The sequence below is a fragment of the Penicillium verhagenii genome (assembly GCF_028828195.1).
Source record: "Penicillium verhagenii strain IBT 33310 chromosome Unknown utg000012l_segment0_segment0, whole genome shotgun sequence".
Lineage (NCBI taxonomy): Eukaryota > Fungi > Ascomycota > Eurotiomycetes > Eurotiales > Aspergillaceae > Penicillium > Penicillium verhagenii.
In genome coordinates, this window is record NW_026643176.1 from 345,949 (window position 1) to 359,054 (window position 13,106).

Consider the following 13,106-nt stretch of genomic DNA (forward strand, 5'->3'; position numbering starts at 1 on the left):
TTCACTATGGGCAGCATAACCACTCGCTTTTCGAATCCGTTCCAGGATGTCCCGGCGGCCAAAACAGGTACGTTATACCGAGGCGAATCAATTGAAGGACATCGAGAACCTCAATTAACAAAAGCTGGGCAGATGGTCTATCAACCCTTCTTGCGCAGTTCCGAGCCGATACAGACCCCAACAGAACTGATCTTCTCGTTGGCGTGTACAAGACCAACGAAGGGAAAGCATATGTACTACCCAGTGTGAAAGAGGTGAATTGTTCTAAATTCCCGAGTCCTGACAGGGTCACCATACTAAGTATGAGACGTACACGATACAGGCGAAGGAAAGAATAAACAATGATCCTGAATGGCACCATGAGTATCGTCCAACAGCTTTAGGGTCCAGAAATTATAGAGATCTGAGCGCGGAGTTATTCTTTGGGCCCGGTCATCGTCTATTGCGAGAGAAGAGGTAAGTAATTGAACAATGCCTGTACAGAGTTGGAAAAAGCTAAGGACCTCTAAGAATAATTTCGGGCCAAACACTTGGCGCAAGCGGTGGATGCCATGCCGGTGCAGTCTTGTTGAGAGATCATTACGGCCCGTGGAAACAGTCCGGGAATCCAGAGATCTTCCTACCAAGCGAGACCTGGCGTTAGTGATTGCCGAATGCAATAATTCAAAAGAAGTGCTAACAAACTCCAGTCAACCACCCCTTCCTTTTCAAAACTGCAGGAATTAAACCAACTTTTATTCCCTATTTTGACGCCAAGACAAACAAATTCGACTTCACGGCCTTTACAGAAGCCATCAAATCGCTACCAGCTCAATCTGTCATCCTTTTGCAGGCGGGCGCCCAGAACCCAACTGGATGTGATCCAACGCTGGATCAATGGCATGAACTGGCTTCAATCTTCTCTCAGCGTGGCCATTTGGCGTTTTTTGACGCTGCATACCCTGGTTTCGCCTCGGGAGACATCGACACAGACCTTGAAGGTGTTCGCCTTTTCGCCGAGCTGGAGATTCCATTTGTTTTTATCTCAACATATGGAAAGTGCTTTGGACTTTACAGCGAACGCGTTGGTCTCATCTCGATCCTTGCTCCAAACGAGGAAGTCGGAAAGAGAATAGAAGTTCAGATGAGTCTGCTCGCGCGGGCAGAGTCTGGCGCACCGCCTGACTTTGGGGCCACAATTGTTGAAACTGTCTTGTCGGACGAAAATTTGAAGCACCAGTGGCGGCAGGAGGTACGTGATATGGCTAACGCACTAAAGAGCCGTCGAGTCGCGCTCAGAGAAGGATTGGAGAAATTGGAAACCCCAGGTGACTGGCAGCATATCACTGACCAGAACGGAATGTTCTCGTAAGAATACATCTGGGAAAGAAATAATTTCTCAACCTTATCGCTGACTTTCTCTAGGTATGTCGGTCTATCTGTGGAGCAAGTCACTCTCCTACGTGAGAAGTACCATGTTTATTTGCAGGATTCTGGGAGAATTTCTATCGCGTAAGTTGGAGGAACCTTGGAAGTAATTTCCAAAAAGCATGACATTATACTGACAGAATTGGAACAGTGGGCTCAACAAATTCAACATCGAACATACTGCTAGCAGCATTAGCGCCGTGGTGAAGGCAACAACTCCAAATTAAGACAAGGCTTCCTAATTGAAGAGTTCGCCTCCCAAGGTTGGGGATATTTCTAGTCTCTGGCATCTGAGCATAGTACGTTTGAAATTTGAGTTGACCTCATCCATGATGTCCACTGTAGAAAATCACGTATAGTCAGCGTCTTGACCTCGGATGGTTTATTCTTCTCTCAATTGATATGATTTTTTGCAAGTCTTCCAATTCAGACTACACTGATATCAATTGATCTCTCAGGTACTCGATCTATCCCCCAGGATACTCTGAGAAATTATTATCTATGATATCCACGATAAAGATGGCTTGGTAGCATGTATATCACCCTTGATGTTCATCACGAAAGGGACACTACCTTCCCTTTTACGCGGTCATATCAGTTCGATGTGAATAAGAGTTGTCCCCCAAAGCTACCAGCTTGAAGTATCTCGTTATGGTCCGAAGGGGTGCCCTTGAAGCTACTGCACCTTCATAACAACATGTGAGATACGGTGCGGTTTGCAGGATGAGACAAGCTGTATCTTGCGCCATAGCCAGGCTTCTTTGCAACCGCTCAACCTGGGTTTCGAATAGGCTTCTTTGTAATCGGATAATTCCCATGAGAAGTTCCAGGCGAAAAGACCAGAATGTCAAGGCGTGTGCTGCCTTTTGTGTATTTTGAAAGCGGATTTGGTATGTTTCATCCGGAAATGATGGTTTGCAGATTGGGTCCTCCTCGGTGATCTTGCTGGGCATTGGAATATCAGAGTGCCAAAACAAAGGGCCTTGTTGTGATGCTTTCCAATTGTCTTGCCATTCTTCCAGTCGATCAAAGACCGCCCAGTATTGATTTAGAAGGGAGACCGCGGTTTCAATATTGTGACTCCGGAACTCTAGGATTTCTTGGGAGTTCAAATCATGGAATTTACCATGATTAAAGATTTGATCTGTTTGGTGAAGGAGCTGAGGTATCTGCAGCGCAATATCGTGAAGAAGTTCCATTCTGGTTTTTCTGGTTTCCAAGAAGGGCAGGGTTATCCAATCAGCGTCTCCTAGGAAGGTGGGAATACGCTTTCTCAATCCAACTGAAAGCTGGAAAAATTGTCAGCAGAGGCAAGATCGAGGAATGGTGAACGCTTACAAATATACCCCTGAATCCACTAAAAGATTGGCGCATGTGTTGTGAAGAGAAGCTCTCCGGGCCATGGAGCCTAAGAATACTCAACACACCACCTATATGGGCCAACAGGGCTGCATCTGAGTATTCGTTTTCGTTCACAAACTAGACACATCGGTCAGAAAACGAAGTAGAACTTCCTTCATATTGGGTAGCCCGATCCCCACCTCGAATGCCACAAATGCCATGGCTAATAGGAAAATCAAATCAAGATTATGCTTTGGTGGAGCTTGGGGTTGGCCATTCCCTATGGCTTTCTGGAGATGGGGAAGCGACCCTCTCATGGCAGAAGTGTAGGATGACCGTGCAAGGTTTCCTAGGTTTGTATCCTTTTTCAAATTTCCCATATACGTTGTGAGCAGACTGAAGATAGTCAAGTTGAGTGAGTCAATCCGCAAAGATGTGAACGGCAGTAAAGCTCGAATGCATAAAGCCGCACTTGAATAGATGGGTTCATCTTGGAAAATTCGATCGCCGCGGAATATACCCCCAATATTATTAGGTTTGAAGTCTTCAATTAATGCCGAGAAAGTTGAATGTCCAGGAAAATCCAGAGAAATCATATCAGAGGGTCGACTTGGCTCAGTGGCAATTAGTGTAGTACTTCGGCGTAGAAAGTGATCCCAGCTACTTGAGCTCTCAATTTCTGTAGTAGTGGCAGAATTTGACTTTCTTCTGTTTTTTAATGCGTCGACTAGCGCTTTCCTATCAGTCTGCTGCGTCAAATTTGCAGTATTCCGGTTGATAAATGTTCGTGAATCTTTGGGACCACTACATTTGATACTAGCTTTGCAGCACCGGAGACATTCGGGTTTTTGGAGATCACACTTGTTGTTTTCAGCATTTTTCTAGAATGCAATATAATGACTCTGCTAGTAACGGAATGATGTCCATACCTTCTTGCGGCGTCGGCGGCATTCATTGCATCCTTGAGAAGCTCCCGGGTAAAGCGGCATGGCGGGATCTCGTGGTTAGTGGACAACCTGGGAACTTTTGCTGTGGGGAAATCTGTTTATGACCTTGCGCTCAGTTCCTAACAAAAATGGAGTTTGAGCAAATCTCGAGAAGCACGCGTAAAATCATTGTGACCTGTTGTTGTCCAAGGCAAGGAATCCCTTTCCAACGCTAGTCCCAAAAAGGAAGTCACAGCGCCCATGGAATCTTGATGAATCATCATTTGCTGAATAATCATTTAAGCTTTCGATGACCGATCGCTGCGCTAGTCCCAGAATAGAAGTCACAGCGCCTTAGGATGCTGCCGGATGTATAGTCGTGCTTCTGGTTGAATAATCACAGCAACTTTTCATGATCACATCCTGACCACCGATTGATACACTTATAAATCAAAAATTGGGGGGGAAAGAAGATATAAGACAGTAGATTGAGGACATCCATCCGGTGTGTTTTTATATCCAAAATATCCATTTTTTACATACTCTACTTTTTGAATCATCAGCAACCATGAGCCCTCGCACCGCTGTTCTTCTCATCGATCCGCTCAATGATTTCCTCCACCCTGATGGGAAGTTATACCCTCTTGTCAAGGCTAGCCTAGAGTCCTCCAATTCTCTTGAGCATATGCAGCAGCTGGTTGCAGGCGCAAGGCAAGCCCGGATTCCAATCTTCTATGGTCTTCACCAAATCACCAAGGATGGAACTTACTCCGGTTGGAACCACATGAATGGGCAGCAAATTCAAACTCAACGGAGTGGAACATTCTCTGAAGAGTTTGGTGGCCAGATTCTAAATGAACTCGAACCACAGCCTAGCAATGGCGACGTGGTTGTCTCTCGACACTGGATCAGCAGGTGAGCGTTGAAAAACAAGTCACAAGCAGTTCCATTTTGATGTCTTTCAGTTGATACTGATCCAAATTTATAGCTCCTTTGCAAACACCGACTTGGAGTACCAACTTCGTCAACATGACATCACCCATGTGGTGTTGGCCGGGTTGACGACCAACTCATGTGTGGAGTCTACTGCGCGTGCTGCTCGTGAAATGTTAGTAATCGTTGTGCAATTTATACGCTACCATATTAGACCCTGGCTGACAATCTTTGATTTCTCTATGAATAGTGGCTTCCATGTTACTTTGCTGTGAGTTTTTACCCTCTTGGTATTGAATACAGATGGTCTTGGGAGAAGATTAATAATTTCTGAATTAGTACCGATGCAACCGCTGCATTTTCAGTTGAGTTAGAAAAGGCAGCAGTCAATCTGGTTTGGCCAACATTCGCAGACCAGCTTTTGAGCACCAATGAGTGGGTTTCTTCCGTATCGAAAGGGCGCATTTGAGAGTGGAAAGTTCAATGATGGGTTTAGCACAAGGGTGTAATTCGTTGATGGATTCATCGTAGTCTGAGTCTGCACGGTCTTGATGCTCTGTTTCCTTTCTTCGTCCAACCTCGAATGTTTAGTCTAACCACCATATAAATTGAATACCACGAGTCCGAATGCTAGGGACGTCTCAAAGCTCGAACTCAAGTGCTCTCAATGTCGCGATTGGGGGATTCCACAAGAAGAATATCCATTTGCAGGCGAAAATAGCACGCGAATATCAATCTCGTATATTGATAGGTGGAAGACTCATTTAAGGATCTCACCTACTTTCTCGCTGTTTCTTGTACAGCGAGTCTGCGACCTAGGCGTGATCCGGGCACTTGTGTATTTTCAGCTTCCATTTTCAGATGTCCTTATATTTGACACCGACAATAGACCCCCAGAACATTGGAACATGGATCCACTCCAGGATTTGACCATTCTATTTGCTTTGGCTTTGATGTCAGGGGACACCACTGTTATCTCGCTTCGGCTCCACCGAGCCACCGACTCCACAAATCTCGGCCGCGATCGGAGTTCGAATACGGAGAACCCGAACTATCGCGACTTGCAAAAGCCGAGCCTCGGCACTTTCCTCATCTGAGTGGCTGGACCGCTGGGGAATAGTAAAAGGATTCGACCAGTCGTGACTATGCCACTTGAAATTACCTTCATTCGATTTTTGGAGATCGTTCGATATGAAGCAGACAACCTCATATTCTCCGTCTCCAGAGAATGGTATTAGATTGAAGATATGTCCGACAAGACACTGGTATTTCCAACTTGAGAAAATATCTATTTTCATGTAAAAGAAAATTTTACCTTCCAAGATTGGTTTCCGACAGCACTGGTGTTTCATACGCCATCCATTGGTTCTGGAAATCCAGTCTTCAAATGTTAGGATGTCTCATCTTTTAAACGTAAGGAGTGTACATGTATTGCAAACCCTCTCATAATTATATACACGGATCAATCAAATCTTTCAAAATGTTCAGAATATTGTCTATTCAAATGCTCACCCATCAGCTCTATCTGTTGTACAGGGGGGTTGAAACGCAGGCTATGTATAAAAATTCGTAATGTCATAAAAAGGTCTAGGCTTTCGAAGCCTCCTTGGAACCCGTATCATCGCTTTCCATCCCCTTGGCCATCTCAGCATCGACGCCATGGGTATCAGCAACGTGAATCTTTGGTAATGCTCGAGCAATACGAGGCGGGTCGAAAATGCTCTTTGACTGAAGGAAAATCTCGTCGATTTCCTCCAGGGATCGACCATTCGTTTCAGGAAAACAAAAGTAAACAATCGGCACGATCGCGGCATTGAGCACGGCGAAGATGATGTAGTATCGCCATGAAATTGTATCGAAGCCTACAGGCGTGACTTCGGCCAACAGGAAATTGAACATCCATACCGCGGTGGTAGAGACGGCGCTGATGGCAGCTCGAAGCTGCAAGGGGGCTACCTCGGTGGCGTATAAGAAGGTCAATCCGGAAAATCCGACCGTAAAAATGAATTCGAAAACGAAAAGAAAAACAACGGCAGCGATCATAGCTGCGTTGTTGTCACTAAGTGAGTTTGTTCCAGCGAGGATGGCCATCGATACGGACATGCCAGCCGCACTCCATAACATGAGAACACGACGGCCAAGTCGATCAATTGTGAAGTATGCGACGAAGCCGCCCAGCGGCTGGGTGAGGCACATCGATGCTGCCAGGATTCGGGACTGTGTCGCATCCAGCCCAAGGTATTGCTGGAAGATTGTGGTGGCGTAATAGGTGATCAGGTTGATACCGCACATTTGTTGGAACATCTGGCCACAGGCAGCCAGGACGGTACGGTGAAAGAGACGCTGCTCTCCCATCTTGAGTAAGCTGCTGAAAGAGCCGGAGCCGGAGAGAACGAGGGAGGTTTCGATATCACGGATTTCGAGGGTAATCTCTTCGGAGTTTTCGTCCACGTCGGCGAGTGCGGCAAGGATGACTCTGGCTTCTTCGACGCGTCCTTTCTTCACCAACCAACGAGGGGACTCGGGGAAAAACATAACAAAAGATAAGACAACCAAGGAAAGAACGATCTGGAAGGCGAGGGGAAACCGCCATGAGACGGAGCTACCCGTCACAAAGTAAAAACCAAAGTCGATCCAGAGGGAAATGGTGATACCAGCACCGATGAAAATTCCATCAGTCACAACGTGCGCGCCGCGCTTGCTGGGCTTGGAGATTTCTGACTGCCAGACAGGCACGGTAGCAACGTATCCTCCAGTGCCATATCCGATAACCAATCGAGCCACGATAAATTGAGCGAGAGAGAAAGAGCTGGCCATCAAGACCGCTCCGATGAGTGAGATGAGGGTGGTGATAAAGATGATTCGCCGGCGACCAAGGATATCTCCTAATTGAATGCATGACAGGGAACCAAACATTCCCCCAACTGTATATAACGCGACCACAGTTCCTGAAGAAGATAATGTCAGATAAATTCTGTTGACTATGAATATCTGAAGCAAATTGAGGCTAGAGGCATGCTTAATGCATTCCTGATGTCCAATGGACATGGAAATCAATACGTACCTTGGATTGTAGAGTTGTACCGTTCTTCAGCGCCCGTTGTAGTAAGTGTGTTCATCTGAGGAAATTGCTCTGAGAATGCCTTCAAGGTCAAAAGGCCTCCTGTAACACCTTGATTGTATCCATATGTCACGAATGCTGGACAAACAACCAGCCACATGATAGCTCGACTCAAAGCCGGCCCACGAAGCCCAAAGTAAGGCGCCATTATTGCACAATTGTTTCAACAGAACCAAGATCGGAGCTAACTTAAAGTTGGTGATCATGCAAGGTTCATGAAAAAGAGTCACCCCGCCAAGGCTAAACATGAAGCTCAGAGCTTAGAGGTGATTCAATTGATATATACAGCACAGTGAGTTTTGACGGCCATCGGCGTCCCCCGACCAGGCGAAGTTGACAGTTGGCAAAGTGTGGACCGCCCATCCACCCCGGACCGACCATCGCAGTGAATCATTGGCAGTGACCTGGGTCAATCCAGTCCCCGATCCTCGGCATTGTGGAGACCAAACCCACTAAGAAAACCAAAAAGGGAATAATATTAGCTAAAAGGCCTTGATTTCCCCGGATTTCAACCCAGCGGCCCTGCAACTCTGGGGAATCGGGGATCTATGAAACGCAGCTTCGATCCCTTGATCGGGATGCCTAGTTTTAAGCCCAAAACCGCCGAGATATGTGTTTAAAAAAGCTTAAAGGATGCTTCGGTCCGAGATATGAATGTCAAAAGATAGCACAGGCTCCCGACCTACGTGTTAAGGTGCTCCACTTTGTTCCATCGGACCCGGCCGATGACCACTGAGAAGAGAGCTCGGGACACGATAACAAATTGGAATGTCATGAGTATTTGTCCAATCTTACCCCGGATCTTGATGCCCCGTATTCCGACTTGATCCCATACCTTCTAATCCGCTACTTACTACACTTTACGTTGAGCCTACTGGTAATTGCCACCACGCCACCGACACACTAGTTACTCATAGGGAAATTACACCCGTGCGCAAGATAACTTAGTTAAAAGAATTTCAAATGTTGGAAATTCCTTTCCGGGAAAACCCCCCCATCCCCATCTCATTATTCATCACAGTGATTAACATCCTGCATAGAGATACATATGTGCAGATTTAATGACATTGCCAGTTGGGGTTAATGAATGTTGGCCTTGTGGCCTTGATGCCTGTCGCGTCTTGAAAACAACAAACTGCGTCACACTTCCGAGGTTGCCCATGTGCAGGTGGAAATTGGACATTCATTTTCTCACTGAATTGCAAGAAGAACATTTGAATTCATGTCACTCAGTCCAGATGTCGTAAACCTCTTATATTCAAAAATATCTCTCAATGTTGCTTCAAACTATGTCCAGAGGTCGTTATGCGTTGTGCATGTGGACTCCATCGTTACGTAAACATATGTTGTGTGCATGCATTAACTGTGCAAGGTCCCATCCAGATGTCCAGAAACATATTGAACATTCAAAGCCCGAAATTCACTCATGGTTTTGCACTGTAACAACGGGACCCACATATTTTCTTCGTCCCTGAAACACGTACATGATCAAACTAGCGATGAAGACACCCACAAAGATTACCACACTCCAATTGAAGTCCGCAGCTGCAGCAGAAGGGCTCGGCGGCCAGAAAGACCAGAAGAGTGCGAAGCACACGTACATCAAGCCAATGATATTGATGGCCAGTCCAGCTTTTCCCAATGACCAACGTCGAGGGGGAAGAGTTTCAGGGCAAACTATCTTTCGATAGATCACACAGCTGATGGAAATCGCATATGTGTACATGAGAGCTGCCACGTTCAGGGAGATAATGGCGTTAAATGCGACCGACGAGCCAATATAGATAAGGGATAGCAATCCGCTTGCCAAGCAGGAGAGGCCGATAGCACGTACAGGGATTCGACGGCGAGGATCAACGTGTGAAATCCATTTTGCGAAGGGGAGACCCTTGTCCCGGGCAAAAGCATGTGTCTGACGAGCTGTTGATGCGTTGAATAATATATTGCTGAAGATGACCGGGATCAATATGATGGATGTCAACCCATTGACACCGGCTAGGGAGAGTGTGTTTCGCAGAACATAAAGGAATGGGAAACCAGAACTGTCGTTGAGGGATGCTGGAACTGATGGGATTGAGAGCAGTAATCCGACCAGCACAACAATGGCCAAGATCCCATTGCCGAAGTACCCCCACGCAATTGCGATGGGGACATAACGTCCAGCATCCTTCACCTCTTCTGACATGTGTGCAGTGGCATCGGAGCCTGTGTAAACTATGTTAGTCGTTTTTCTTCGAATCATACTCAAATCAACATACTGAGCGATCCATAAATGGCAGAGATTTGCCCGACCATCAAGCTCACTCCAATTGTTGGCCAGGCGCCACCATTGTAGAACTCGGTGAAGACAACTTTAGCGGGTTGATGGGGTGCCATAGCATATAGCGTAACAACCACAATAACCCAGCACATTAGATGCATAGCTAGGAGGAGATTTTGTATTCTTGGCATCCAGCTTGCCGCATGCACATTGAAGAAATAAATGACGGCAATCATCGCCCACACGAAGAGTGTCCCTTGCCAGTTGCGTGGCTGATAAGTTGGATCCCGTATGCTGATCAGGCCTTGGATTATCGTCCCAGTGAGGAAAGACCCGCTAGCTGCACCAGCTTGCCAAGCGAGGACAGACATCCATCCTGAAAGAGAGGGCATTGTTAGTAAAATTCGTACCCAGCGATGAATTGGTGATGATAACCTGTTGTATAGCTCAGGAATTTCTGGTACTTCCTCGGTGCAAACTCCGATACCCAATGATACTGGCCACCAGATGTGGGTGCCATTGAGGCCATCTCTGCAAGGCTAACGATAATAAACCCAAACCCGACGAATGTCCACATGAAAGACCAAAAAAGTCCAGCGAATCCTCCATTTTGAAGGCCTTGCGAGTTAGAGCTGTTGGGAGAGAATCAGAAATGGAGACAGATATTCGTTCGATTCTTTCTTACATCAATACGAATTCCCAAGTGGCCTGAAGAACAGCCGAGAAGCTCAGAGCTGCTAGTGGTCGGAAGTTGCGCTTCGTCCAGTTAGTGATGTTTTCCCTGGCAACCACTCCAACAAGAACAACAATAAATACCTTGAATTCTTGCACTTTGCCCATCCGATGCATGTCATCTTTGTCGTTTGATGTGGCCCCAGAGTCAGGGACAACTTTATTGAGAATTTCTGCTTCCATCATTTGCATTGCCGTAGTTCTGATTTCGGTATCTGTGTTCGAAAAAGTGGATTGTTTATTTGACGCCATCACTTAATGACGTGGCAGCATGTCTGTAGGGCGAGGGTTAGGAGCTCGTAGTCTTCCTATGACTTGGCCTCTTTCCATCCAAGGTAAACACACTCTGGTAGTTGTTATCGTGCTTTTTATTTTGTTTGAGATGAATGAAGGGTGTCAAATGGTATAAGCCTTGAAGAGAGGCTTAAAGGCTTGTCAGTGAATTGGACATCTTCACTTGTGTGTTGTATTACAGCAGTCAGCCGAGATTTTCCATACACGTACCACTGCTCATTTCTTTTGTTCCTTCGAGGTGACTTCTTATAAACTCCATGTAACACACACTTTGTTATTGGCAACATAGACCCATACATTTAGCCACATGGCCTTGGAAGCGCCAGAACGGATGTGATCTATCCGTAGTTGTCAGGTCCCTGTCTTTGTGTCACGGATTGGGGATGATGCGCACTCCAGCAAGGATGGAGTAGTGGGAGACTTGATAGGTCTTCTCGGGTGGGCATCTCCAGCAAGGTTATGTTGAAGAGAGATTTTGTGGCGAGGGATCCATTGTTTCGAACATGAGAAGTCAAGGGAAGGAGTTTCAAATATTTCTTCGGTCCCCAGATTGTCGTTTTGGCTGACGATATTTGCGCGACCGAATGTTCAAACGCTGCAATTCTGTGTTCCCCGACAGCTGTGATTCTTCCGAAAACGAAAGTTTGTCGTCGCTGCATCTTCCCGGGGTCGCTGGTCCAACACCCAATAGAAAATGGAGCTATTCCAAGTTCATTCTAGCCTGCGAATAGTCACCATGGCAATGGAGATGCAAATTCTTTCTAATGTCAAGAAGCCAGAAACTGCCATGGGAAGTGAGCTGTCAGTCCTGGCATCAATTGTGTAACAGCCAACACAAGCCAAAATTTCGCTCACACGCCGGACCCAAAAGACCGGGGGTGAAAAATGAGTCGAGGGTTACATGACCTGGCATATCGATCGTGAAAGTGAAGTCAAACATTCCGGTGCTTGAAAAGCAGTGACAAAGGATGATCAAGGCTACTTGCTGTTCTACCAGCCCAAAGGGTCGCCTCAATACACCAACCCAGCGCCACCGAAATTTACTAGACCAATCAAACCCAGAATGCAAATTCGAGGTGGAGAGAACCCTGCAAACATACTAGTATACATGTAATCTGTCGTGCACAGATAAGCAAAAAATTGGCGAATCCCAATATTGGCCTATGGCCCATTAACGAGGCTCAGACCCGGGACCAGTATTGCATCACATCAGCCCTCCTACTCGGGGTGTCCTTTCTTTATCTTCCCTCAACCATCATCTTTCTTCAGATCCCCCTCTTTCCTGGATATATGCTAGGGACTGTCCCGAGTTTGGCTGAATGATTCTTGCATCGACCTGCATTGTCGGCCATGGCGGTCGCATTTCCTCCAACGCCGCCGGGAATAATACCCCCGCTGACGGTGGATAATGATGAAAACCATAGCGGGCTGATCACAATCATTGTTTCATTTGCTATGTTCCTCGTCTTGGGGTCTTTGGGCATCAGGGTCTACTCTGCCTATACTAGGCGTGTTAGAGGGACCGATGACATTTTCTTCACCTTTATAGTGGTAGGGGACTGCCCAGTACGGATATTACAATTTGACTCAAGTGATCGCTCATTCTTATAGGTTGTCGCCCTGGCACAAATATCTGCAGTATTTGTTTCAGTTCATCTCGGGTGGGGGCAGGCTGCCAAATTGATATTGCCGAACAATGGATTGAAAAAGGTATCTCACACAATTACAAATGTGCCTAGCTTTTGCTTACTGGTGATTATAGGGTGTGTATTCTGCGGACATACTCTATGTTACAATATTGGGGCTATCAAAGGGATCAACTGCCGCGTTCTATCGTACAATAACCATGCGTAACTCGCAATGGATGATACATGGCCTTCTGGGGGTGATCATGCTATGGGGACCGGTGGCGATGTATGATACCTCGATAATCACTGGGGTGGTTGTGTCCATACTAACGAAAGAACGAATAGCATCTTAATCTCTGTTAGATGCGGATGCGACCCTTGGAACGATATCAACAACCACTGTCCAAGTTTCGTAAGTTTTCGAGTACGAGCAAAATGTAGCTATCGTGACAATACTGATTCTG

At 46.4% G+C, this 13,106-nt stretch overlaps 4 protein-coding genes across 4 annotated transcripts; 2 read left to right on the forward strand and 2 right to left on the reverse strand.

Moving 5' to 3' along the window:
• Positions 1 to 6: 6 nt before the first annotated feature.
• N7466_010793 (uncharacterized protein) lies at positions 7 to 1,634 on the forward strand (the record flags this gene model as incomplete). Its single annotated transcript, XM_057170182.1, has 7 exons — positions 7 to 67; positions 133 to 254; positions 323 to 456; positions 511 to 638; positions 690 to 1,347; positions 1,405 to 1,491; positions 1,559 to 1,634. 7 exons carry the CDS (start codon positions 7 to 9, stop codon positions 1,632 to 1,634), a joined length of 1,266 nt encoding a protein of 421 aa, XP_057015914.1.
• A 2,608-nt stretch (positions 1,635 to 4,242) lies between these two features.
• N7466_010794 (cysteine hydrolase family protein) lies at positions 4,243 to 5,704 on the forward strand (the record flags this gene model as incomplete). Its single annotated transcript, XM_057170183.1, has 5 exons — positions 4,243 to 4,589; positions 4,663 to 4,782; positions 4,858 to 4,878; positions 4,947 to 5,042; positions 5,497 to 5,704. 5 exons carry the CDS (start codon positions 4,243 to 4,245, stop codon positions 5,702 to 5,704), a joined length of 792 nt encoding a protein of 263 aa, XP_057015915.1.
• Positions 5,705 to 6,194: 490 nt separating this feature from the next.
• N7466_010795 (putative MFS sugar transporter) lies at positions 6,195 to 7,876 on the reverse strand (the record flags this gene model as incomplete). The annotated part of the gene is made up of 2 exons (XM_057170184.1): positions 6,195 to 7,555; positions 7,672 to 7,876. 2 exons carry the CDS (start codon positions 7,874 to 7,876, stop codon positions 6,195 to 6,197), a joined length of 1,566 nt encoding a protein of 521 aa, XP_057015916.1.
• A 1,272-nt stretch (positions 7,877 to 9,148) lies between these two features.
• N7466_010796 (uncharacterized protein) lies at positions 9,149 to 10,912 on the reverse strand (the record flags this gene model as incomplete). Its single annotated transcript, XM_057170185.1, has 4 exons — positions 9,149 to 9,933; positions 9,987 to 10,364; positions 10,424 to 10,620; positions 10,674 to 10,912. The coding sequence occupies 4 exons, from the start codon at positions 10,910 to 10,912 to the stop codon at positions 9,149 to 9,151; spliced, it is 1,599 nt and encodes a 532-aa protein (XP_057015917.1).
• Positions 10,913 to 13,106: the final 2,194 nt, after the last annotated feature.